Raw genomic sequence first — 26,023 nt, forward strand, 5'->3', positions numbered from 1 at the left:
CTGTCACACAGGTGTCACGCAAGCAGCTCACTGCCCAGACCTGCTCCAGCGCAAGGACAGACTGCTACTGCCTGCCTGCGCGCTGCTTCAAGAACCCCTCCTCCTACGGCTCTCCACACTGTGGAAATTTCAGTGGAGGCGTTCAAAAGCCTGAAAAGGTGGCCACCCCAAACTAAAATCACATCTTAATTGGACTGGTTAATGAAACTACTTTGAATTTGATCGCACTTTTTTATATTTTCAAAAAGTAAACCCCCTTTGTTGGCAGGGGGGAACTAATGGAGTGTAAGGCCATATGCTATTCAAAACTCTTTATACATTTCCTTATTTTCCATTAGGTCTGCCAGCTCCCCATTCCAAGCTAAGTAGGGCTCCCTTCCCTTACCGTCATCAGCTTGCTCAACTGTTGAATCTGAAAATAAAAATGCCTTCTTGCACATAAGTTCCAAGGTTGAATAATGGAGATCCACTCTCTCAAATATGCTAGTGCAATAGTAGTTTGCACATAATCTAGGCAAGCGCCAAGCAAGCAAAACAGACACATAGTCTCTTTTGCTTCTAACAATTTATATCTTATTTAGCACTTCCAGCCAGCAAAAAAAATGCTGCTTCTTGCAGCAGACAGCACATGAAGTAGATGTGGCAGCAGAACAAGTGACTGATGTAACTTTTTGGGAAAAACATCAGCACAGATCAGGATTTCATTTTCTTTCCAGCTGCTACTGCCACAAGTATGGGATTCACACTAAGCAGGTGCGTTATGGCTGATGTAAACGTTGGTCATGTTGGTCATTATTTTTTTTGAAGTCTGACCATTACTTTCCATCTCATGCTGTGCAGAGTCTTTTCTTATAATGAATTCTGGTGCATGAACACATTCTGAACCTTCTTTTTTCTGCAAGCAAATATCTACTATCTTTAAATACAAAGATACCCAAGTCACAGCCCTGTGAGATGCTTTACAGCACTGCTTTTGTGGTGCTTTTCTGCAACTTCCTACAGTGGTGTGGCATAAGTAGCTCAAGGCAAACAATTTCTGGGAGGTAAAACTAAGTGTTGCTATCTTACTCAGCAAGAACAAGACAGCAACATAGGCTATCTTCAAATTCAGCTTTACTTAATTGTATAGCTTTGGACGAAGAGTGCAATGACTTTCAAGTAAAGGAGAAATTCCCTTCTACAACTGCTACACCTGGACCATCATGGAGAATCTTGTGTATTGACATTAAGGGCAGATCAATTAATGTTTAATTAGCTTTTTGGGGGGAAACAGTCAGCGTAACCAATCTTTCTGCATCTACTGGTCTAGATTTAGAACATTCACTGGGTTCACCTGTGGAGATTTTTTAGACAGCACTCTCTTATTATAAATAAATGTTTTGCAATCAGAGTATTTCTGTTGTTGCAGGAAAAACACATCAGACTAGTCCTTTAAGGACTTTTAAAAATATAAAAACTGGATATAGCACTTGATGAAAACTAAAGTGTTCCCAATACCTCTTGGGTACTATAAATTTGCCTGGGTGAATTTTTCATGGAAATTCAACTATTTTGTTAGAGTGTAGCTTAGATGTTTGCGTTCTCAAGCATATCTTTCTCTCCTACTATCTGTTGTGCACCAGCATTCAATTCTCTGCAAGAGACAACTAATCAGTGTTTAAGTGAAATTTGACACAAGCTTCTTCAATACATGTTTAGAACTGCCTAAAGAAAAAAATATTTTTTCTCCTCCTTAAACATGTTTTTGGTTCTAAATGCAAGCCCAAATTGCAGCTAACTTTTTTTCTCTCCCCTCCCAAGCTGGCAATAAAAGAGTGAGCTGCAGAAAAACACCACATGTACTTGATTAAAAACAAACAAACTAGACAATAAAGACTGTAACACATCTTCACTGATTTTTAAGAGATACAACACAGATTCATTTACACTGTTTAAAGAAGTTGGATAAATAACTGGAAAAACTTGGAAGATGTGAAAACCATCCAAACCCTGCAGATCCTGAAGCTTTTGACAGTCCCATGTCTGGGTAAGTTGCTACTTCTGTATGCACAATTATTTTCAACATTATTAGCTTTGTTAGTGTGATCTGCTTTATACTTACATTTCCAAGACCATAACGATGTTGGCTTTTTCTTCAAAGGCATCTACACATTGGACAAGTTTTGGATGATGTAGACAGTTCATGATGCTGATTTCATCCCTTATGTTCTCTTTTTCTTTAGCAGAGTATGCTTTGAAAAATTTTCCTGCCCAAACTTTTCCAGTCTTCTTTTCAACAAGCCTAAAGACTTGTCCAAATTTCCCCCTGAAAATATATAACTATTTCCATAAAACGTTTTTGCAGTGTATGGGCCACCATGAATAGCAACATTTGACTAAATATTCCAAGCGCAACCACTCCATTCTGAAATAAAAATGTCTTCATATCAAGTACTGTTCTGTACTGATTTTGTGCAGAGTAATCTGCAAGAACTTTTGCATGAATACCACATTTCGAATACCCCGCTATTCTAATTAGCAAGTTTTATATAAGAAGATTCAAAAAATGGACTCCTACCAGGCTTTAATTCATGTGGCTCAAGTTCCTCTGCACACAGTTTTCTATAGGTCATACACCTCTGAAGGGGCAGCAGATAGGAGACATCTCAGGTATAGGATATAGGTGAAATCAGAACCTGAATGCTCGAGGCTTCAGTACTATTATTTCACATGGCTGCATTTGTACAATTCTACCTCTGTGATACACTTATCAAGATTTGTTAATGGCAGCATACAGGATCCCCTGGCCTTCAGCACCACCAGCAGCACAAATTGCTGAAAGATTATCATGGCACGCAATTCACATAGCCACGAGTTTGAGCACTGAGAAACACAGCCAGGCTAATCACTGACCTTCACTGAGCAATACTATTAACGCTCTTGGGATTATGACCACTGTCAACAGAGATTCTAGCCCATGGGCAGGATAATCTTATTACCACTAATGGATATAATGGAAATGCAAGTACACAATGTGTACCTTTTTTTCAGCTAGCTTTTAGAACGCTGAACAACGAATGAATCCTCTAGCTTTATTCATTTGCGGGCTCCATTTTCCTTGCCAGAAATGCATGTAGTGCTTATTTAAAATCATCAATTAATAGGAATAAAGGATCTTTATGGAGTGGAAGCCAACATATGTTAAAATCTATTTTTACTGCAACAGAGGAGCCCAGCTGGAATGTTGAAAGTGCAAGACACCGTCAAAGAATGAATGCACATGATCTTTATAATTGACTGGTAGCCTTGAAAACGCCAAGTCTTCAAAAGCACAATATAGTACTTACGATCCCAGCCTTTCTTCAATATTATAGACATCTGAAACTTTTTGTTCAGTGTTGATAGTGACCGTCCGATAGTTGACCTCTGTTTCTTTCCCTTCTACAAATAAGTATTAAGGACCATGATTAAAACCTCCATAAAACATGAATTAAAAACACAGATTTGCATTTTTCCTGATTAAAATATGAACTTCTTACCATCATCAGATAGCTCCACTTCATCCTCTTTAAGTTCTATGATGAAAATAAAAAGACATGAAAAACTTATTATATAGGATATGGTACTTACACAAGCTGGTCAAATTATTCACAGTAACAAGGGCAACTGGTAGACCCTATGGCTATGCAAAAAGCAATCAGGGAGTTTGTGCATTAGCTTCATAATTAAAATCTCTTCACCACTTCTGCATGACTATTGACTACTCAGTCACAATCTGGTCACCATTTCTTAATAAATCAAGTTCACGGGTTTTGCAATACTTGTGCATTGCACCTGCCTACTAGAAATATCAGCATAATGAATCAGTTCAAAGCCATCTAATAAATAGCTTTAGGAATGCCTTTGTGAAATAGAAAATAAATTGAAAATATTAAAATCAATAACAACACTTCTGGTTCAGTGACAAATAATTTCTGGCTTGCCTATGAATTTTTTTGATTGCAAAGCCAAAAGTAAAGCAATTTGTACATGAAAAAATTTCTTGCAAAGCATCCAGACAAATTTTTCAGACTCAAGATGACTAGAAAATTTGGACAGCATGCACTTTCCTGAGCATGGCTGAATTTTGAAATCATTGAGGTCCAAATGGAGTCTCAGTTCTGCATGCATACTCAAAGGCAGGCAGTGATATTGGCAAGCCCAGTGACGTAAGACAGAGTAAAAGCTGGCCCAAATGTCTTGATTTTAATTTTTAATTTTCATGTGCATGAACTGTCAGTAGCACCACTTTGTTTGTTGTTCCCTATGTTGCCTGCAGGTACGAGAGGAAAGAGGTTGTAGCTGGAATGTTGTTATATATTGCTTACACTGCTTGGGCTTGCTCCTAAGACCTGTGGCTGTGACCAGTAATTTGAGAAACTGTAAAGGCAGTTGCACAGTGACCTGTATAATTCTCCCTTTAGCTGCTGAAGCTGCACCTTGCCATCATAGAGTGCAAGCCTAACCAACTGATCTATCCCCACTGTGTCAACAGATTTATGTTATGAAACATTAGTGCGGTACTCTGGATGCTGTTAGGTGTTTTAGAGTATGGAGTTATATGCAGCGGATGAGAAGAAAACAACAGGAAAAAAAAGGGTGCAGGGTGAGCAGATAGCTGGTCTGATGCATGGGCATCACCTTTTCACATCCAACACATAACGCTGCATCTGTACTCTGGTAGTAAAGCCAATCAAATAGATATAATCTGTCACTAAAGCCCTTCTCTCTTTTTTCTGGATTTGCAACCCTTGTATGTCCCAGCACAGACTAGCTGGTTTGCAGCGATTTACCAGAAGAGCAGGGAGGGAAGCGAGCCCTCCCCACTCAGGGGTAGCTGTCCTCAGATCTTCCTCAGCTAGAAACCACACTTGCATAGAGCACATCATATTTTCCTCCCCTTTTAAGGGCTGCATAAGGGAGCTGATCCCAACCACGCTGCCAGGAGTTAATGTCTGCCAAATACTGATTAGACCAAGAAGTCAGTTCCCGGTTCTGCAGTGACACTATATTGAAGCCATGAACTAGAAACATTTTGGTCCAGTGGAAGCCTAAATTAGACAGGCGGAACATATCTGAGCTTGGTAAGGCCTGAGTAGCTGTGCTAAAACCTTTTTCAGAACTGAGTCAACGGTACCAAATTTTCCTCAAACATGGCAATGCCTACTTTAATCTGTTGTGACTTACAACCTTATTTTAGTAGCTGTTTTCTTTAAATGCACAGTGAAAAGTTAGCCATGCCATTCTTCACTAAGATTATATTGAGATTGCTAATATGCACTGGCCACCTCAGTATGAAAACCAGTAATCAGTCTTTCTGGCAGCAACGGAAAATCCCTATTTACTCAGCTAAGTGTTTACATAGATGGCAGCTTAAAGTCCTGACTTTGAGAGGTGCTGCACACATGCATTTTCCACTGCCTTTAATTAAAGCACCAGTTATATTCACACACTTTATATGACTTGCCCTTTCTCCATGCTAGCTGCAGTATCAAGAATCGAAATCAAGAAGCCCTGGCACAGAGAGCACCCTGGCATTGACAACCCACCCTCCTGCAAACAGAATACATTTTCTTTTCACTCAAAACAACTTTTTTTTGTTTGTTTTTTTTAATATGTATCACAATAATTCATACACTTTCTAGGCTTTTTGTATTAAATCTATGTAAGAAAACTCTCAAGTTTAAAAAGAAAAATAGCTTGTTTGCTTTGGTCCAGTACAAGTAGTGCTTGCTCTAGGAAAAACAAATGTAGGGAAGAGTCAGGTCCCCAACTCTAGGAGGAGATTTTCCTGCAACTAAAGAAAGAGGGCATTCAAACACAGGGAATTTTATTATGAAGAGCCAATGCTGTCTAGCTTCCTTTCAATTTATTGCTACTCTTAATGTTATTCCCCCCCCTTTGAAGAGAAGCTGCATCTTGATTTAGGTCAGGTTTTAAATCTTTAAAATAGAGGAAAGTAATTTCTCAGAATGCATCCAGTTTAACACTTGAAGAGAAATATGATTTACTTTTGTTTGGAAATGTCTGTTGAGAGGCTTACACAGTTGCATGATGCTGCACCACTTTGCTATCATTTTGTCTTGCTGTGGCAATAAAAGATAACATCACAAGGATTATGTGAGACTCTTAAAACTCCAAAGCCCTGCATACATAAGTAAGGAGGGAGAGATGATAGAACACACAGTCCACTCCTCAAAGACAGGAAAAATGGCAAAATACATTGTTCCTGGTCTGGGCTTTTCGGTGTGGTATGACTATCAAAGTGATCCTTGCACAGTAGGTAGATGTGGGCATGCACAAAAATATGCATTCAATATCTGTTTTTAAAAAAACTAATGCTGATTTGTGTGTGTGTTTAAAATTTTGGTACCAGTTTCCAAAAAATTCCCAAAATGCTCCGGCTCTTCCCATTAGTCCTTTGAGAAGATCTTCAGCAAAAAATAAGGGGCAAAAGATACTGAAAAATATTTTTACAAGTACGTGCAACTGTAATCAAAACCCCTAAAAAGTATTTTTAACACCCATAATGCTGCAAAACCAACACGCTAAGTAGGATAGCCTTGAATTCACAAGATTGGTGTACTACTGGCAACAGGATTGAGGTGCTCTACCGTGCTGGGATTTGAAGCATGGAAACTACAACTAGGTATGAGAGGCTAATTCAGTTTCTGCTGCATATTCAGTGCTTGGCGAGCAGCAAGCACATTTACTTTTTCCAAAAGCAAATTTGGGATAGTGTTTATGGCTTGTTTTTCCATGGTGTGTCCAGTGTAAACGGTAATGATTCCATCAGTATGTTTCAGGTAACCAAGTTCAAGTCACCAAGCATCATTTTCCAGCTGGGCACAGTCTGAATGTGTAACTTATGTGTGAAAGGTTTCATCTCTCATTACCTGTGCACTGAACTAGAGGAGTCTGTCAGCCAGCACTCATACCGTAAGCCAGAAGTCAAATTATTGGTTGCTTTCACAAGGCAGGGTTGTGGGATCCCTGAAGCCAAGTTTCCACACTGGATGCATGCAAAACTTATATGCTCAGACACCCACATGAAGTCTGCGAAGGGACTTCAGCACACTTACAGCCAGCATAAGCATTCATTGCACAGAGGCACATGTGAAGGAGTGTGTACAGCTGCCTGGCCTCACTGGAGAACTGTTAAGATAGAGTTTAATTGAATTCAGATTTTTTTTTTTTTTCCTCTTAAAAACTAACCTTCTTGTTTCTCTCCAACTTTTACCAGCTCAGATTCTTGACTGGGCTCACTGATGCCATACACGTTAGCTGCTCGCACACGGAATTTGTACTCCCGGTCAGCCTGCAGGTCCTGCACATTGAAGGAGGTGCTGCGGCAAGTAGTGAGATCTGTCCATTTGTTATCCACTGAGTTCCAGATCTCCACAGTGTAGGACTGCACTGCGCTTCCACCGTCATAAGAGGAGCCATACCACGAGAGAGTGAGGGAGGAACTCCGTATGTCTGATGCACAAGGTGTTCCGGCAGGTGGGTCTGGTTTATCTGCAAAAACATAGGCAAAGCACATTAGATGAAATCATGAGGGTAAGAGGGTAGGACTTCCATTAGGGTATAACTGGCCCTAGCTAACGGCCTTTTTCTTTCCATGCCATAGCTCTGCTTCAGAGGTTTGTACTACAGGGAGAAGGAACAACTGCAGCACAGACAGACATACCTGAATTAGCTAACCTAGATGCCAATCCCACATGGGCCTCAGCATTGGTTGTTCAGTTCCCTGGGCATCTTGCTAAGCCATGCTGAAGCCTAATGCCCTTCACAGCTATCATTAGAGAAACTATGGAGACTAAAACCAGTCACAGCTATGCCTGCAAGTACTGAAATCAAATCTCCCACGATAGTGCAAACCACTCCTTCGTGAACTTCCTTAGAGGTTTACCCCTGTAACAGTCACCATAGCTGCGACGCTTCTTCTCCAGCTCCCTTCATCTGCTTCCATACTTCAGGACCACTACTGACCTTTCACAGCCTCAGAATGTGCCACTCATCCAATATTACCTGGGCAGCAGAGATACTAAAACCAGTTTGTTGGCACAGAAACACAGATCTTGAAGGGTGATAACTTTGTCTTGTAACAATTTAGTGAACAACTTTGCCTACGTGCAGTTTTTGGAAGCCTAGTGCACTTTTTGGTAAAAAGGAATTCAACTTAGAATACATCATTTAAATATTGAGATTTTTTTAATCTCATATGCATTTTGGAAATTGTTGGGGAGGTGGAAGACAAAAATTTCTAACTGTTTTTCCTCAGTTAGGGGCTTGCTCTCGCAGTCCTTATGTGCATGAATAGGGCCAATATCACCAGAACCTGGTGTGCAGATGAGCAGCCAACTATGCAAACATCCCATACAATGCAAAAACTTTGCAGTTATATGACTTTTTCAAAATGAAGTTTAATGATTACATAGTTATTGAAATGAATGTTTTCCTAAGACAGAAAAATGTTGACTTTAAAAAAAATATTACTGATTAAGAAAATAATTATGGAAGTTAAGCACTTCAAAAGACTTTAAAGGGAACAATTATCTTCCTTGGGAATAATCCCCTAGGAAGTAATCTAGCAAAACCTACAATATAATTATGATGTTGATCTGGATGAACTAGTGGCCAAAGGTTGAATGAGAAATCAAAGGATGGGATAAAATGACAGAAGATGAAAAGAAAAAGATAGAAAGTGTGAGATGCTACAAACAGTGGTTACACTGGACATGGACTGATACAATCCTGCCCCATTTTGCTGGTTAAAACTGCTAATGGACATTATCACTTTCTCCTTAAGAAAGCCAGAGCTGGCAAACCAGCCAAAAAATACAGCCACTTTCTCAGCAATAAAAACATTCAAATGCTGGGGAAAACTGCCGTGGACTTTGATCAAAGCCTTACTGTGGTAGACTATATCAGTTACCCCTCCATACTCAAATTATCATTCCTAGGAAAATCACTGAGCAGACAGAAATAGCTACAGGTTGTCACAAATATGCCTTCAGTTCTTGGACAGAGGGACCTCTCCTCTGACTGCTGTGGTTTTACTCATAAAGAGGGAAAATGGGGTAGTCTAATCGGATCAAGACAGTTAAATATCAGTTCACTCGTTGGAAGAGTGCAAGTTCTATTGACCAATGATTTCCCTGCAAATACTTTTGTAATTCCTTTTAGTTCAGTTGTGATGGAAAATCCATCTCCCTCCACAACTTAAACATATTAGAAGATCTATAAATAGAACTTGTTAAGTATGAAGGAAAAGACTGGGAGGGAGGAAGGGAGATGGACACCACGGGTTTGCCACTGCATTCAGCATGAGAATGCCCGGGCAGAAGAAGAGACAGCCACAATTTAGGTTATCTCTATTCATTTTGGCAACACTTAAAACATCATTCCACTAGGAGTCATCATTATACAGTACATCTCTTGTTAAACACAAATATCAGAGACCAGATGTCCTTAACCTCTGGAATGGCTTATTGCCCTGTTTAGTTGTCACATTTTACTCACCTCATTTTCTGGCAGGATAAAGGGGACTATTAACAGGCATGAACTTATAGTGTAGATATCATGAACTGAATCACAGAGAAGCTAAATGACTTGTCCAAGATTAGAAAGAGCGATTGTAGCAAAGACGAGAACTGAATCTTGATTTCCTGGTGCCCAAAGCCCAGCATCCCTCTTCCCTGTACTAGTCCTGCCCCAACCTCATTGAAGCTGCAAGAAGTGAGAATTCAATGCTCACACCATTCGCAATATCAGAACCCTTGTACAATGCTATAGCAGCCACCAGAGAGCTGGTTGTGTGGCACACATGGATTGTATGATTTTAGTCAAACAGCAGCGATAGCCATCTTCTTTTCACTACAACTTACTATCCATGCAGACCTTGTAGGGAATGATGCTACCTCTGTCCTCTTCAAAATCTGTACAGAAGAAGAATATTCAGCTCATAATCATCACTGCATCATCTCAAGATGCAGATAGAAGAACTTGGATATGTAACAGCTGACTTATCCTAAATCCAAACAGAACAGAGAAGTTGCTGATAGCAAGAGGAAAATACTTTGAAGAAAAAGCTAAGGCAGTAGTCTATCACCTTATGGAGGCATCTGTTCGGGTTTGTGAAAGTAGTGCAGATTCTCTGACATCTGCTATGCACACAGCTAAATGTGGACGGTATGTGTTTGTTTAAAAAAGAAAAAAAAGAAAGTGTTAGCTTGGTCTAATGCTCTGCACTGAATTTTATATTGAAGGAGGAAAGAATGCCTGTGCTTCAGTCTTTGCAGAGCACAGTAGCCTGCTTGCTGTGCAGGACATCAAAATACAGTCTCTCTTTGCTGACTTTCAGCACACTTCTGTTTCCAATTGAAACTCTGGGCATGATTTATCAGTTGCCTAGGCCACAGTTACTTTAGTGACCTCTCTTCCCGTGACTCACCTAGATAACTGCAATCCATTTGGCCAGTGTAGTTTACAGAAGCAATGCTTAGGTATGTGAGCACTGGAGAGAAAACATTCATGGCCAAGGGGACAACAGTGGTAAAGAAAATGCTACATGGCTTTAGTTTAATATCTGCCAGCCTTGGGAATACTTCTACTTTCCTAATAAATTTTTCCCAGTAGGCGAAGACAAAAACCTGCAACCCTGGCTGTACTGTCTTGAGCCAGAAAGATACACGTTTTTTGTTTGAAGTCTACTGTGTGCCACTGCTTGCAGATCTGCTCAATGTATAAATACTGGCATAGTAGCTGCTATGGGAGATCATAAACAAGAAGAAAAGCCTAATCTTTGCTCTTTCTTAATATGACAGAAGTATATGTACCATTTTACCATGCTTAAAAACTATTTGATATCAGACTGGATGGTATTCTACAGTTCTGCACATTCAGAGAATTTGCAGATGGTCTCTCCATGTGTCTGTTTTGTTTCTTGACAGTTTATTCTATGGGAATTTTAAAGGTTACCCTTTATTCATCTGTCTGTATTGAAAGCTGGGATATTTTGCCAAACTACATTCCTTTCTGGATATGAAATCTCTATCAGCACAATTAACTGCTTCCAATAAAAATATCCACTGGGTTGAGGAGGGGTGTGGAAGTCAAGCACAATTCTCTATTTTGTCCTTCTGTTTTAGTGTTTAGTATACCATTAATGTCCTTGAGCTGCCCATCTTCAATATTTCATTTGCATGTCACGTGCTGTCTTTTACACACACAAACATACTTCATACTTAGGCTTATATTATGAGGGCTTTACATAGGCTTCATTGGACCACAATTCTGTTCTTCCTGTTCTGGACCAAACCATAGCCACAAGCCAACATGTGAACTAGAAGGAAGGGAGTGCATCCAAAAATACACTGCTCCTTGTGAATATTTCTATAGGGGAAGCTATTGATTTAAAATATCAAGCTCTAACTTCAGTTCACTATTATATGCAACAAAAGAAAACATGTATATATTCTCCACCATATAGTCTTAACTATATGAAAATAGGGTTACTCCAGTCTTACAGCATGCATATAATACCAAAATCAAGACTTAACTATGCTTTATGATGTTCTAGATTGTCACGGTCAAATTGGCTGTACCCACACAGTCCTGTTGAACTTGGTCAGAATCCTACAAACTCCACCTCCTTTGTAGCAGATAGGACTTACACCTCTTTTACTAGGGTGCATGATCACCTCATTTGCCTAACAGTATGACTGCAGAGGCTAACAAGACAGTGGGAGGTTGGACAGTTAAATGCTAAGGGGGGCTCAAGCACAAAGCTCCCTACATAATCTCTTTCAGAATATCGGTAGGGTTGCTCCGAGCTGGCTCCCAAAGCCTAGTGGCAGGCATAGGAGATGGACAAGCAGCTAATTTGGCCTCAAGCCTGCCTCTGGGACTGTTCTGCACAGCAGCACAGAGACTGCATAGAGTCACTGACACTAGTGGCACAGAGGAAACAGCAGTAGGAACTTGTATGTGCTATACGCCATGCATAGGGGAGTAAGAGGGGAGTGGAGGTGATGTGACGGAGGGCTCTACTGCTTTCCTCCCTTTGTGCTCCAGCAAACTAGGCACAGATTAAAAAAAACCTACTTCCCAACAAAGAGAGACATAAATTACCACTACCCCAGAGCAAGGAGGTCAGATTCCAGTTTATTCTTTGTGGCATGCGTTCCTTAGGGCAGATGGTAAGGTCACGAGCTGGCCTCACATGAAATGTATAAGCCACATTTAAGACCATACCAGGATTGAAACATGCACTTCTTATTTACTCCCAAATTGAATTCAGCTGCACTCCTTCCTCAGTCAAATTCTCAGAAATATTTTGGTAAACAGGTTTTGATATATAGCCTGGAGTAACCTTTAATTAATTTGTATTTGTACACTCTGAGAAGCATAAAGCATAAGCATGCTCAGCCTTTATATCATTGCTATTTATGAGACAAATTTGACTTGAGGTCCTTGCCTTTTTTCAGTGGTGTGTAACCCCAAATTCCTCCTGATAAGGGAAGGGACTTTCTCTCTTTCTGCTTAGGTGGTGAACCCACAGCTCACACAGAACACCCACATAACATGAAACTGTGCTATCCAGATCTGCCTTCTCTACATGGCTCAGTTTACAGAGTCCGCAGAACACAAGCACCATTCCAGGAGACCAAAAAAGGCAGCAATCTCCTTATCTGAGTGCAGGGAAATGGAAATTGTTCTGCTACTTGATGTGAGGGTCATGCTGAGCCAAAGCAAGGCGATAGGGCTTGCTGCACATTAAGAGCTTGCAGGGCTCTGGCGGGCTCTTAAGCAGCAGTGCGGTTCCAGTAGAAAGCCTCTGAAAACTGAGAACAGTATAACCACAACCTCTGAAAAACGTTATTTTTCTTTTATGAACAGAGACAGTACTGAAGCAATGTCTCTGAAGTAGTTTTCTTTATTTGTTCTCAAAATTGGTTTGGTTTCTTTCTAAATCCAGTTATCATATTACTATGTACCACTATTATTAGCTATCATGATATTTGTCTGCCAGATAAAGAACAGACAGAAAGAAACAATTTAATTCCATTCCACAAGCTGTTTAGCCAGAGAAGGTATTTAATATGCTGCAAAAGCCAGTTGAACACTGTCCATGCCGACTGCACTGGCAAAGCCTTCATTTGAAATTCATCAGCAGGAGAAAAGTGAAACCATAAAAGGTCATAACTGAACTTGGCATTATTGCTGACAGGGCTCAGGGTCATGGCAGACCTTTCTGCTTTGCTCGGAAAACTATGCCCTGCAGCTTTTTTTCCAAGGGAGAGGAGTGCTATAACTAGAGGTATTATTACCCCTTAACACCCTGTAACAACCATTAACACCCTTCTGGATGTTAGTGTACCATAGGTTTAGGGTAAAATTAAACTAGGAAACAATGCCTGCATTCTCCCACAAAACAACACAAGAGAAGTTGAAATGAACAGAAATTTTCTAATGAAACAGCGTCCCCAGCAGAGCCCAGGACCACATGGACAAGGTTAGTTAGCCCATATTGCCCCTCCCGACAACTCTGACATAAGACTAATTTATTTTAAAACTGCCCTTTTGAGACCTGATAGCTTACAAATACTGGAGGCCCAGAGCACCACTTCATGCTGTTGTTCCCACTTTGTCAGTTGGGGCAACTGAGGCATAAAAGAGTAAAATGACCTTGTCCAAGGACACGCGGGAGAATGGAGCTGGGAACGAAACCAGAGCTCACCACTCCCACGCAAATGCCCTCAGCGCAAGAATATCTCCTTCTGCCACAGGCCTAATGGAACAAACAAATATATAATGCATTCTCAGGAGCCCTTTTTCTAGACCATCTGCTCCTGTGCCTGAGTCAACAAGCTATTCGGCTTACTCATGTGCTACACGTTAGGTGTCTGGTTTGATAACTGATTGAATTAGAGCTCTGATACCTGTCCACTGATAGGCAGAATAAATTTTAGGTTTTTCTCCAGTAAGACTACCAGCAGGTTCCAAGTCTCCACCAGGATGAGTTTGGGTCCTAGGAATCCCATGTTTGTGTGCAGGAGTCGTGATGCACGATTTCTTAGTAACTAAGACATTTCTAGCATTTAACACCAAGCAAAATACAGGAATTTTGTTGTGAGAAATACTGTCATGATATTTCCTTTTCTTCATGAGAAGAAAGGTGAAGATAAGTACCAGGAAAAATAACTAAGCAGGGAATTCTATTGGAATTTTTTCTAACAGAAATGACATTGAAACTAGATGGCCCTTCAAGGAATAAATCCAGATCAGTGTACCAGCACTGATGCATAGGGCAACGTAAGCTGTTCTTCCTCTATACATTGTTATCTTGCCATGAAAATTTAGTTTTGATACAGCTGCAGAGTTTTGCCACCAAGCATTAGTGGGGAGGCTGACGGTGGAGGTTACAACACTGTTGAACTGCAACAGCAGCAACAACAGCAGCAACATAAGATGTCTCTTCCTTAACCACTAGTCTAGTTGCCCTTTAACCATAAAACTGATGACAAAAATGCTCCAGCAATCCAGAGGAATTTAAAAGGCTAAAGGTTAGAGACCGAGTCAACCCACATATTCTTAGGAAATTCACTGCATTCTCAACCCTAACTGTAAACAGGGAATCACATGGATATTGCAAGATATAATCTGATGCTTCTCAAAAGAAGATGAAGTTTCAGAAGCATTCATGTTAGCACTTCTGAGCTGCAGTATTCTCTGTAGAAGAGTCTATGGTTGTTCCGCTTCATTATGTGCTTCACAGATGTCTGCACGTGCTATTCCAGAGAAAGAAGGCAGTTTCTGACCACCGCTGGATCCACTCAGTCTGAGTGGCTAGCACTGAGCCAGATTCCTCAGGCACTCACAAAAAATGCCGACAGTGCCACTGTGAACTGTTGGTTATGCTACCACATTTCCATCTAACAGAGTTTCAGGCAAAGAATTAATGCTAATATAGTATGCATGTATGTCACTTGTTGAACCACGACCAAGCCCTTCATATAAGCAATTATTAATCCTACCATTATATTCAATGACTATTGGAGTTAGTGATGATCAGATCTTGTTCTTAAGCTAAACTTGTATTTTCTCATTTTTGCTTCGAAAGACTGCTCATACAGATTCTGCTAAAGACATAGAAGTAACAGTTTCCTCACAGAAAGCAACTTCTCCATCCCAACTCAGGTATGGAATCATAACCGCATGCAGAGGAGCAGGTATTACTTAGTGAATTCATGTTATACTACTTGCACGTCTGTGTGCAACATGCTTATATATGTGTCCTTAAGTACTTGGTTTATCACTTTCCAACAGTGCATGAGGATGCAGTACACGGTATGTGCACAAATGCTTAGAGTAAATAAAAACACTATAACACTATAACAATTACCTTTAGGCAATAATGATATTGCTCTTATTCTTCTGCATGTATCTACCATATAGCTCACTAATCACCATGATAATTTTTTTTTTTTTATACAATACCAGACCAAGAACAATACAAATCTGAAGGATTTATAAAAGACAAACAGGGTTGATCAAAATCAGCCCCCAGGTAGGTAGTACATGTGTTTTTACTTCTGTATTAAAAGAAGTAAAAGTTGTCACTAATATCCAAATTATTCACCAAACACTGATCATCAGAAAAACCCTGTATATTAGGCAGGGAAACATGAAGCAATTTGTCCAAAATCATGAAGGAAACTTGTGGCATAGCTGCAGAACAGACTACTTCTCTAATGCCAAATTCTCCTTGTTGAATACTCTGTTATTCTTTTGACACTTTGTCATGGTACCCAGCTTTAGGCAGTATGAAAACCAAGTTCCTTTTTCAAAAGTGGTTACAGATTGGGGTATTCCTGTCACATAGCTAAAATGTTCAGAACCATAAATTTGAAATTTACCCATATACATCCAATAAATGGCATGAAAGGAATGAATATTCCTTGCCATCACTGTAGAGTGAGGGCCCTACCTTGCCTAAATCAGTCCTACCTTACACTAAGCTCATCACTGGCTCATTTAATAGAGCTTTGGCAACAGAAGTCCACTTTAATCTGACGCAGCATCTGCCGTAAATCATTAGCTCAGTCTCACATCAGGCCATTTTGGTTTTGAATTCGAAACATGTTTCTAATTCTCCCAGAGACATCACTCAGCTAATGAAATTGCTTATTTAAGAGAGCTAATCGTCACAGTAGAGAAGAGCTCAACATGGACATTTTGGGACCAGTCAATCTTTTAAAGGAAGGCATTGCTTAACTTGGATGTCTCACTTTTGCTGCAGGTCTCCCAGTTTTATTAGTGCTTATACAAAGTTACACAATGAATCAATGTGAAACTCAAGACTCAGTCCGTGTGCCTCAGTGCTGTGTACTCATCACCACAATGCAGTGCCTATCAGTTAACAAGTCTCATCTAACTTGACTACATATCAGTGCATCTGGTGTGTGGACTGCAAACAGCTCACACCGGAGGCTGAGTGCAATGGACATTTTGTTCATTGATATTCATTGAAATCGCAAAGGAAAAAAAATCCTTGGAATAAAGTTGGGTTTCTTTCAAGAACATCTTTTCCCATGGCCCTAACTGCATTGAATGATATACTGTTCAAACTCTTGAAGTGTCAGAGCTCCTGCTAAGGTTGCAGTTGAAGGCTGAGACTGACAGTGTGAGCAGTTAAATTTAAGACTTCAGGAGGCAAATTCAAAAGAACGCAGGGTAGCTTTTTTCCCCTAAAAGTCATTATTAAAAATAATTTCTAAAAATCATACCCAGCTATAGTTTACAGTCTAGGACTCAGAGTTTAAATCATAGCAGGATCATTTCTGGTTTGAATGCTGGCAGAGAAGCTCAGTCCTTTGTGCTCTGGTTGGAGGTAAGTCGATAATGTTATTTTTTGTGAAGAAAGGTCTTTGACAACCGAAAGTATAAAACCAAGATCCAGGATGGTCTTAAATATCCTCAGGACGGTCTTTAGATGTTTTGCTCAAAGCAGGATCAGCTATAAGGTCAGACCAGATTGTTCAGATGCTTATCCAGTCTGAACTTGAATACCTCCAAGGATGGAGACTGCACAACTTTTCTGGGCAACCTGCTACCTGGCATGTGTTACAGTCCAAATTTAATTTGGGAAATGCTTATTGGAGTCTTTCACATGAGAAGCTTGCCCATCAGCATGAAGACTTTGCAATCCACATGGTTGTAAGAAGTAATAATAAAAGAAATACTTCTTTATTTCCATGTTTATTTCATTTTGTATTTTAACAAATGTCTTTGATTTGCTGAAATTCAGAACAGACAAGCCTGTTAGCTAGCCCTTTGAGAAACATAGCTCTAGGTTGGCTCAGACACACTCCTCCAGAAAGCAGATGTTCTGTATTTGTAGTTTCCCTCAATACATTCAAGACTCAGTTGTGGACTGTGGTCAGTCAGCAGTGTTTTGAGTACACAGCATACACATAGATGTGCCGTTTATCAGTAAACTTACAGAGAGGCAGCTCACACAGAGTTTAGAGCCTTAATATAAACAGCTGCAGCAAACAGAGCTGATCTCTAGCACCAGGGCTTTCTCCACAAATGCTTGTTATGAATGTGGGGTCAGGGCAGGGAGGGCAAGTTTCTTCCCAGTACTTTGGATGGGGCAGAGAGAAGGGACAGGTGAGAATTCAGGACTAAGGACGAGCTTTGGTAGACTAAGAAGTCTCACATTTTGCGTATTGAGAGAAGCATAGGTTCCCCGTTTTGACTGGAGCAGACTTTGGAGAAAAGTACCTTCCAATTTTCATGAACATTTAACACCTTTAAAGGTGCAAACAGATTTTATCTGATTTTTTATCTCAGTAGTGAGATTCTAACCCACTCCCTAGAAGGAAGACATTTTTGCTCCCTTTTCCCACATTTTTGAGTACCCAGATGGAAGAATCTGGCCTTAAAATGCATGTGTAGCAAACTAGGAATCCTGAGGCTTTGTCATGCCTTTGGCAGTGCTGACATCAGCGAGATGTCTCACTGAAGAGCTTGGCAATTTTACAAGAGGGATTTATTCTTTTCAGTTGGAAACAGATAGCTTGTCATCAGCCAAAACACATGGCAAACTCCAGCACATTGTGAGGATTCTTCACCCAACTCTCCCAAAAGCATCTCTGGGAATCCCACTGTTCTCTGGCACATTTCTTATGGAAGAGCAAAGCAGAAGGCTGAGATGTAGCTTTATAAGGCTATAGAATTCAAAGACTTTCAAACCAATTAACTCCAAAGGATATAAAACAGTAACTTATAATAATAATGAGTCAAGGCTTACACAGTGACAAGATAATAGGAGTTGTCGGCCTAGTTCAGCTAAAAAAAAATCCATCTTGCCCAATAACCTGCTACAGTTAGCAGCCTGCAGCAGTTGCGTAGGAAAGAGTGGAAAAAAAGGGAAATGTAAAGAGCGATTAATCTCCTGTCGTTCTTCTAGCTGCTAATCAGCTGTGTTGGGGCTTTGGAGCCAAAAGCTGTACCCAGAACAATGTATATGATGGTTATTCGAGGACCAATTTTTCATGGTGTTCATTGTTAACCTAGCTATACTTCTGACCTGCACAACCCACTGTTGGTAAAGGTAGTACAATTTATATATGCATCATGTGAAAAATACTTATTCTATTTTCTTCTGTCCTTGAACTCTCTGGCACATTGCTGGAATCTACTTGATATTTATACTCATTCATTCAGTTATCTTTTAACTGCAATGAAAGCCACAGATTAGATGAAAGAAGTCCATTTAAATAATCAGGAGGCCTCTATTGACAATATGTACAGCAGTATGCAGCTGAGGGACATTCACTCTTTAGCAGTGGATATTGTACTTGGAAATGTGAGTCTACTCATTAAATTTTGTATGTTATTCACTGGATTGCTGGAATGAATTTCCAGTCCAACTTGGGTTAATGGTGTTTTGCCATTGATTGCACTGGAGTCAGATTTTCATCTTTGGCTTTATACCCGCTTTTCTCGCTCACTGGCCCTTGTATCTGTTAGGACAGCAGAGCCAATGCAGTTCTGAGTGTGTGATTGGGATGCAGCCTTGCTGGTTGAACTAGAATTGATCCAAATGCCAGGGCAAGTTCTGCCCTCCCCTGCCTTGTATCAACCCCCCCCTGCAGGCCATAGATAACAGATTCTAGAAACAGACCCATCCCACAGACTAATGTTTTAACCAAATCACCCTCTTTGCTTGTAGAACTTCCCCACATCTCCCTGGAAACCATTTGCTGTGTATCCACACCAAAGTGGGTTCACTAGCCCTTTCAGAGCTAGATGTCACAGCTCTAGATTTCGTCTGACATTCAAGCTAGCTGGTCTAGATCTAGGCTGCAGTTTTATCTGCAAACATACTGCAACTGTCTACCAGTCTACAACTATCTGCAGCTGTCCACAGCCTGCTACAACAAACTTGATGGCCTGAATGTGCCATCTGACAAGGCTGTTTGAAGCTTTAAAATAGTTGTGTGTAAAAGCCCATATATGAAGGGCTCCATATTCAAAACAGTCTGCCTTTATTCACCACTTTCTGTCACTATTAAACAGTAGACAATGGTAGGAATTTCAATTAAATGGATAAAATCTCTCTCCCCCAAGCAACAGGATGTTTTCAAATTTACAGTCTAATAGAAACCACCTCAATCTTTCCTGAACTAACAGTTTAAAAATTTGCAGTCTAGCAAACAGCTGGATGCTGCAAACATTAAATGGTAAAGAGAAGTGATATCTAACCAAAAAACGGAGCCATGAGCTGTTTTTTTTCTTGTGTTTTTTTTTTTTTTTAAAGTCTGAGCTATTTTTTATCTCCATCTGTACTTAGTAATTTTTCAAAATAAAACACAGTATAGCCCTACTGAACTTGCTTATAGTCCTTATTACAGTGTCACTGTCCAGTCCAGATATTTTTTAAAATACTAGTTTTTCATTGCAGTCTTGTTAACTTATCTGATTATTTTATTTCATTTTTTGCATATCATCATATAAAAAGCAAGTGTAGAGTCATGTCTGAAGAATGAGTATATATCTAAAACATTATTATGGACTTACCAACAACTGTAAGGTTGACTTGTGCTTGTCTGCTGCCAAGTTTGTTCTCTACAACTAGGGTGTAACATCCACAGTGTTCCTGCTTCGTTGAAGATATTGTTAGCTTGCTGCTGTTTTCAGCATTCTCAATTTTAATATATTCATTTTCTTCAATCTGCCAAATTCAAAAGAAAAAAAAAAAGATTTTATGGGATGAATTCCTTATATCTGAAAGAGCTCAAATTACAATACAAGGTTATCATATTGAGCGTTATCTGAAGATAACTCTATTACAGCAGTGAATATGTGCAGCTGGTAAAGAGTGTAATCAACACGAAACATCTAGAAATGCAGTGGAACATTATAATGGCTCCAGTCCTGCAAAGGTGACAGGGAGCATTTGTGTTGCTGGAACTCTGCTAAGGAATAGGAGTTTCACTTTCTAACCCTTCTTTGACAGGCTGAAAGTGCAAACTGTGTAATTGGCAAAAGAACAAAGCCTGGTCTTGCCTATCTCCCAGAGACCACAGCAGAACAAGAGTTTAGCTCTAAATACCCTAATTCATTTGCCATTCCCCTTTAGAGGCCCAATGTGCAAATCATCCATAGCTGTGACTTTTACCCTCTTGTCTTAACCAGCCTTATTCTGTACTTCCACATAAATCAAGGTACTAGTTTCTTAGGTTTGAACAATTGAAGATGGTGTTGCCTGAAATGGAGATGTAATGCTATAGCTGTGCAAAGAGACATACAAATAGCCGATTTGGCTTTCCTATAGCATTTTTATTTTCTGGAGAGGCAAAAATCAAAATCTCAGCTGACTATCATAGGCATATTATGATCTAATTTTTAATTGAATCAAAGCTATCATAGCATAAATGGCCAAGGAGACTTAGATTTTAATCAGCATTAGCTTGAGGCATGACAGATTATTTAAAAACCTCATAATGCTACACTGCAATTATAGAAGCTGTACACTGTGTTCTTATGAAACAGACAACATAATGTCAATGCCCTTCTTCCTCCCACCACTTCCTTCTTAGATAAGTGACTCTTCCAACTCATTCTCAGAATTTCATTAAAAATTAAGGCTATTTAGTTTGCCTTATCTTATCTCATATATTCAGAGAATAAGAAATTACAAGGCTAAGAGCAGGACTTCCCCTGCTTTCTCCTCAAATGAGATAGAACACATGTATTGCTATATGCCCAAAAGTAACCTGAGAAAGATGCTCCTACAGTAACTTGAATAGAAAGTTAGCAAATGGGATTATGTAGGATTACAGTTTAAATTACACTGAAAGTTGTTTCCCCCTGCCCCCGTACTTTGTTCTTCTGAAATTCTGCACTAGGTTATATATTTTGCTTCATTAGAATTAGTCAAAGGGTAATAGTAATAAAAAAATCAGTCTAGTAGAACTAGATCTGCGTTATTCAGAGAAAGTCCTGAAGTTAAGCAGAGAAAGCCCTGAAAGGGTGCTCAGTGGCTTGCAATGGTTGTGGGGAACACAAAGCTGGATCCCTGTGTTCCCAAAAGAAAGTCACTGGTCATAGTTAAGAAGCTCCAACAATTGACAATGTTAAATGATGGACTTTGTTTCTCAACTAAGGAAGAGGCTTTCAAAGGCTTTCCCCTTTTTAGCTGAGCACAGTTCCAGCGTCCCTCCGCTAGACTGTCATCACGTACAAAGTATGGGTCACAACTTTGTGACATTCCCTTTCTTCAAGGAAAAGATATTGTCCAGAATAAACCTGTGAGAGGCCACTGTGGCGCTCTTGAACCTGAGGGAATGTGAGGAAGGAACGTGGAGAGGACAAGTCGCTCCTGCATGCTGCAGCATACAGCAGCAGGGCTGAAATCACAACTCACCACTTACTGGATCTGCTCAAATAACTACTACAAATAACACCCAGGAAAATTGTAAGAATACTTGGGTGATTTTTCACTTTTAGGACTGGAAATGGAACAGAGTTGAAATCAACCACATTTATAGAAGAGGAAGAAATCCAAGAATAAAACAGTATGTGGTGAAGTATAAGTCAAAAAGAAAGCAAAATAATGGTGCAGCACACTACACACTGTCTCCCATTTAATTTTATAAATGAAAGACTGCTACCCTCACTTGTCCTCCTCCAGTGTTTATTAACCTTCCTGAAGTTTTTTCTTTTCTATCTCATTCACCTGCCATAATGAACCATTTAAAAATGTATATGTCATTTTAATGTATGATTTTGCAAACCTTCAAATTGTCTTACAGTGAATAAAGTATAAAGATGGTAAAAATAATATTTTACAGAGGGAAAAAAGGTGTAGAATCACAGATTATGGATCTGATATGTGTATTATGAGCTGCTGGTCTCTGTTATCACATAAATTTTGCATATAAAAATGGCCTTGAAATCTATGTAAATAGGATTGTTGTATTTATTCAACAATGAACTCAAAATTCTGCACAAACCAGAAACTCACATTTAAGGGGTACATTTTATGCATGTGATAAGACAGAGCTCAGCAAAACATGACACTGAATGTCCCTGGAGCTTCTGAGAAATATTTTTGTAGAAATAAGTAAGCCACTTTTTAATACCAGTCTTGAAACAAAAGAATTTTAAGAAAACATGGGAGTTCAGGAAAAAAAAACCCCACCTTTTCCCGTAAAGTAAGAGGTTATTTGGGGTTAGCAAAACTGGACTCTGGAATACCCTTTGCACTAGCAAACTGTTTTGAATTCTTTCAATTAAATGCTGACACATCTGGATTTAGAGTCTAAACTTCCTTGTAGGAGGAGATGTTTTTATTTATCTTCTATAGACTGCATAATGAGTTCAGAATGAAATAAACAGAATAGCAGCTACAGAACATATTTATATTTGCTCTACCCTAACATGGCACTTCATCTTCCACTTCGTAGTTGCATATTGGGTTATTTGATTTAAAGTGGTTTTATTATTCACTAAAGCAGCTCTCTTTAGAAACTGCTCTTATGCATACATGTAATATAGTTCAAGGAAATTAATTCAAGCAGAAGGAACTTTAAACCTAGGGGGTTAAACCCCCTAGGCAGCATAAATATACCTAGGCAACTTAATTGCCATTGTGCCTTGCATGAGGACATTTGTGTTGCAAGATGTTTCACTCAAGCTTCCTGTATGGCATTTTGCCCCTCCGACATAACTTTAGACCAAGCATCAATGAAGAAGAGGTTCTTTTTGAAGGAGAGAAAGGTTTGCTGTGACAGATACTTTTCAGATACCTATATCTTTCACACCACCTATCCTTTAATTACATGGTTTAAGGCTTTTCTCAAAGGAAGAGTCATTTGTTATAGGAGGGGACAGACAGCAACAGGTTTGAATTGTAGCAAGAAAGATTTGGGCTTGGCATTAGGAAAAAAATTCTAACACTATGGATATATAAGCACTGCAATAGGTTGCTAATGGAGGTTGTGAAATCTTCATCATTGGAACGTTTTCAGCAGAGGTGAGGAAAACATCTGGCAGGAAGGACATGGATTTTGCCAGTTCCTGAGGAAGGGAGATGGACAAGATGGGTCATTGGTGTTCCTTTCCAACTCTACTTTTTCAGTGATTGTTAAAACAGACCAGAAAACAATTTACCTGCTTACGGAATTTCATCCAGGTGCAAGTTATGGGTGCCGTTCCTACCACCTTGGCAAACAATTCCACTGATTCACCCGCACGGACTTTTCTGTCTTCTGGGAACTGAGTGATCTGAGGAGGAACAGCTGATGAAAAAAAAAAAAAAAAAAGATCTCTCTTTAGGTGACTTTACTTTCTATTTTTCTTAAAATTCAAACCACATACATCTCTCAGCTTAACAGTTTCAGAGCAGCATTTGAAATACAGATTAGCAGTTATCTGTTGCTTGCAATGAAACAATCCTGTGGATATTGTTAGTTCTACTGTAGTGAAGCAATAACAATCTACCTGTCAGAAGTTTGCTCATGCAAGACCAAGGTACAGAAATCCAAAGGCCAAAAGTGTTATGACCTACAACCAATTCCAAATATACAGCTTATGAAATATTTTTGTTGGGTTTTTCAGAAAAACTTCTTTTTTCTTTTGCACTTTGTATTTTTGAAGAATGGCTCCAGCTAACTTTATATCAATTTGCGTGTGCTGAGGGGGTCTGCAAACCTGCTCCCAAATGTCATCAACAGCATTCAGAAAATTTAAGACTCAACACCTGCCTATGAAGATTCTGGCTTCAGTAGCCAGATAAACATCATGTGGGACATCTATTAGAGAGACAAGGAAGGCAATTGATGTCTTTCTCCATCACACTCAACTTTCCCGTAAGCAATGACAGATCCTTTTGTTTGTGTATTACAGTGCTGCTTTAAAATCTTGCAGTCCCATTCATACTCCTCCATTTCTGAATCAGGTATTTCTCCTCCTCTTCCCTCTCACTGCCTGAGTATCAATAGATGGCAGAACATCTTTTTTGCTAATTGTGCTACTTCCTGACTCTTGGTTGTGATGCTGAATGTGCCAGATCCCTGGTAGCTGCTAGGGACAGATGCCAGAAATATCACAGCCCAGAAAACTGCAGGGTGAAATCTGTTTGCTTTACAAGAGTACCACAATAAAAAATATTTGGGGGGAGGGGGTCTTGGGAGGGGAAGGGGACAGATTTGAGGACATATTGACAGAAATGGTAAAAGGCATTCCCTAACATTAGAATGACCTCACTGCCAAATGTAACATTCCTCTCCAAGGCACAGGGCTACTGGCTACTGGGCATGAAAAAAAGTGCTTTCTTTTTCTTTTCAATGTAATTAAAACAAAGTGGTTCCCCACCCCCCAACTTGTTCTTTGGAGAAGAAGGAAACTGAATTTTCCTTTTCTGAAGGAAACTAGGCTGAGGCACATATCTGGCATAGAAAACATCTTGAACAGTTTAAAAGTCTAACAAAGTTTTAAGGCACTGAAAGCAGGTTCCTACAGAGGAACATTCTCAGTAACTTTAAACGTAGTTAGCTTTGCCTAGGAGAGTGCAAACACATGAACAGGTTACCATAATGCCTGCTGACATTTGGTAGGATCTTGATACAGTTTATTCAATAGTAACTTTTTTGCATGCTCATAATTTAAGTGTCAGGGCAGTGTAACCTTATGAACAAATTTGAAAAAGGGACTTTGGTTACCCACTGTTTAGTCACATACGCAAACAAATTTAGTAGGCAAACAGCTGTACTTAGAAATGTGGTTTATTATTTATTCCTACAGGACGACACATGCAACAAATTACCTGCTTTTGGAGGAGTCTTTGGAGCTGGTTTCTTCTTCACTGTTGCTTCACCTAGTTAGAAAAAAATTCAAAGGTGAGCTTTGGAAGGTACCAGAGTAACTGCAAAGCTTACATCCATAGCGATGCTTTGTTGGCACTTGAAACTATAATATGTTCTTTCAGCATATTAAAGTCAAGAATTAAAAATACTTTTAAAAAACACTTTTATTATCCTGAATGAGCCTCAGAATATTCACAGTTGAAGCTGGAACTTTTAAAAGAATCAAAGAAATCTGCTACACATCTCCCATAATCTGTCATAATCCATTCCTTATAGCAGTTTAACTGGGGTGAAAACATCAGGCCAAGATCTCATACTGAATTTCTGCTCAGATTTCCAGCATAATCAATGCTGAATGAGCTCAGTTAAAACTAGGGTAGCTAACACCACATACTGCTTCTTACACCACTTCTGAGCTAGCAAAGAAACAACTATATACAGGCAGTAAATACTAGTATCACCCCTCTGCCTCATCCTCTTCCCTAAGCAGGGACAACTTTTTGCTATATTCATAAAAGAAAGGATCGCAGTATCAAAAAATATGGCCCAGAATTTGAAATCTGGGTGTATAAATTTTGGGAAGACAATGTTCTACAAATTGTGAATGGTAAGTAGAAAGA

General features: G+C 39.6%; 1 protein-coding gene across 6 annotated transcripts in view; it reads right to left on the reverse strand.

Moving 5' to 3' along the window:
* Positions 1-26,023, reverse strand: part of MYLK (myosin light chain kinase) — a 225,222-nt gene that overhangs the window by 24,475 nt on the left and 174,724 nt on the right. For all 6 annotated transcript variants that reach the window (XM_030017474.2, XM_030017475.2, XM_030017473.2 and 3 more), the window contains 7 exons: positions 25,364-25,414; positions 23,710-23,837; positions 20,113-20,266; positions 7,234-7,536; positions 3,519-3,554; positions 3,327-3,420; positions 2,102-2,305 (listed from right to left, as the gene is read on the reverse strand). In XM_030017474.2, coding sequence (XP_029873334.1) covers positions 2,102-2,305; positions 3,327-3,420; positions 3,519-3,554; positions 7,234-7,536; positions 20,113-20,266; positions 23,710-23,837; positions 25,364-25,414 — 970 coding nt within the window. The remainder of the gene's footprint in view (positions 1-2,101; positions 2,306-3,326; positions 3,421-3,518; positions 3,555-7,233; positions 7,537-20,112; positions 20,267-23,709; positions 23,838-25,363; positions 25,415-26,023) is intronic.

This window comes from Aquila chrysaetos, chromosome 6 (genome assembly GCF_900496995.4).
Source record: "Aquila chrysaetos chrysaetos chromosome 6, bAquChr1.4, whole genome shotgun sequence".
NCBI classification, from domain to species: domain Eukaryota; kingdom Metazoa; phylum Chordata; class Aves; order Accipitriformes; family Accipitridae; genus Aquila; species Aquila chrysaetos.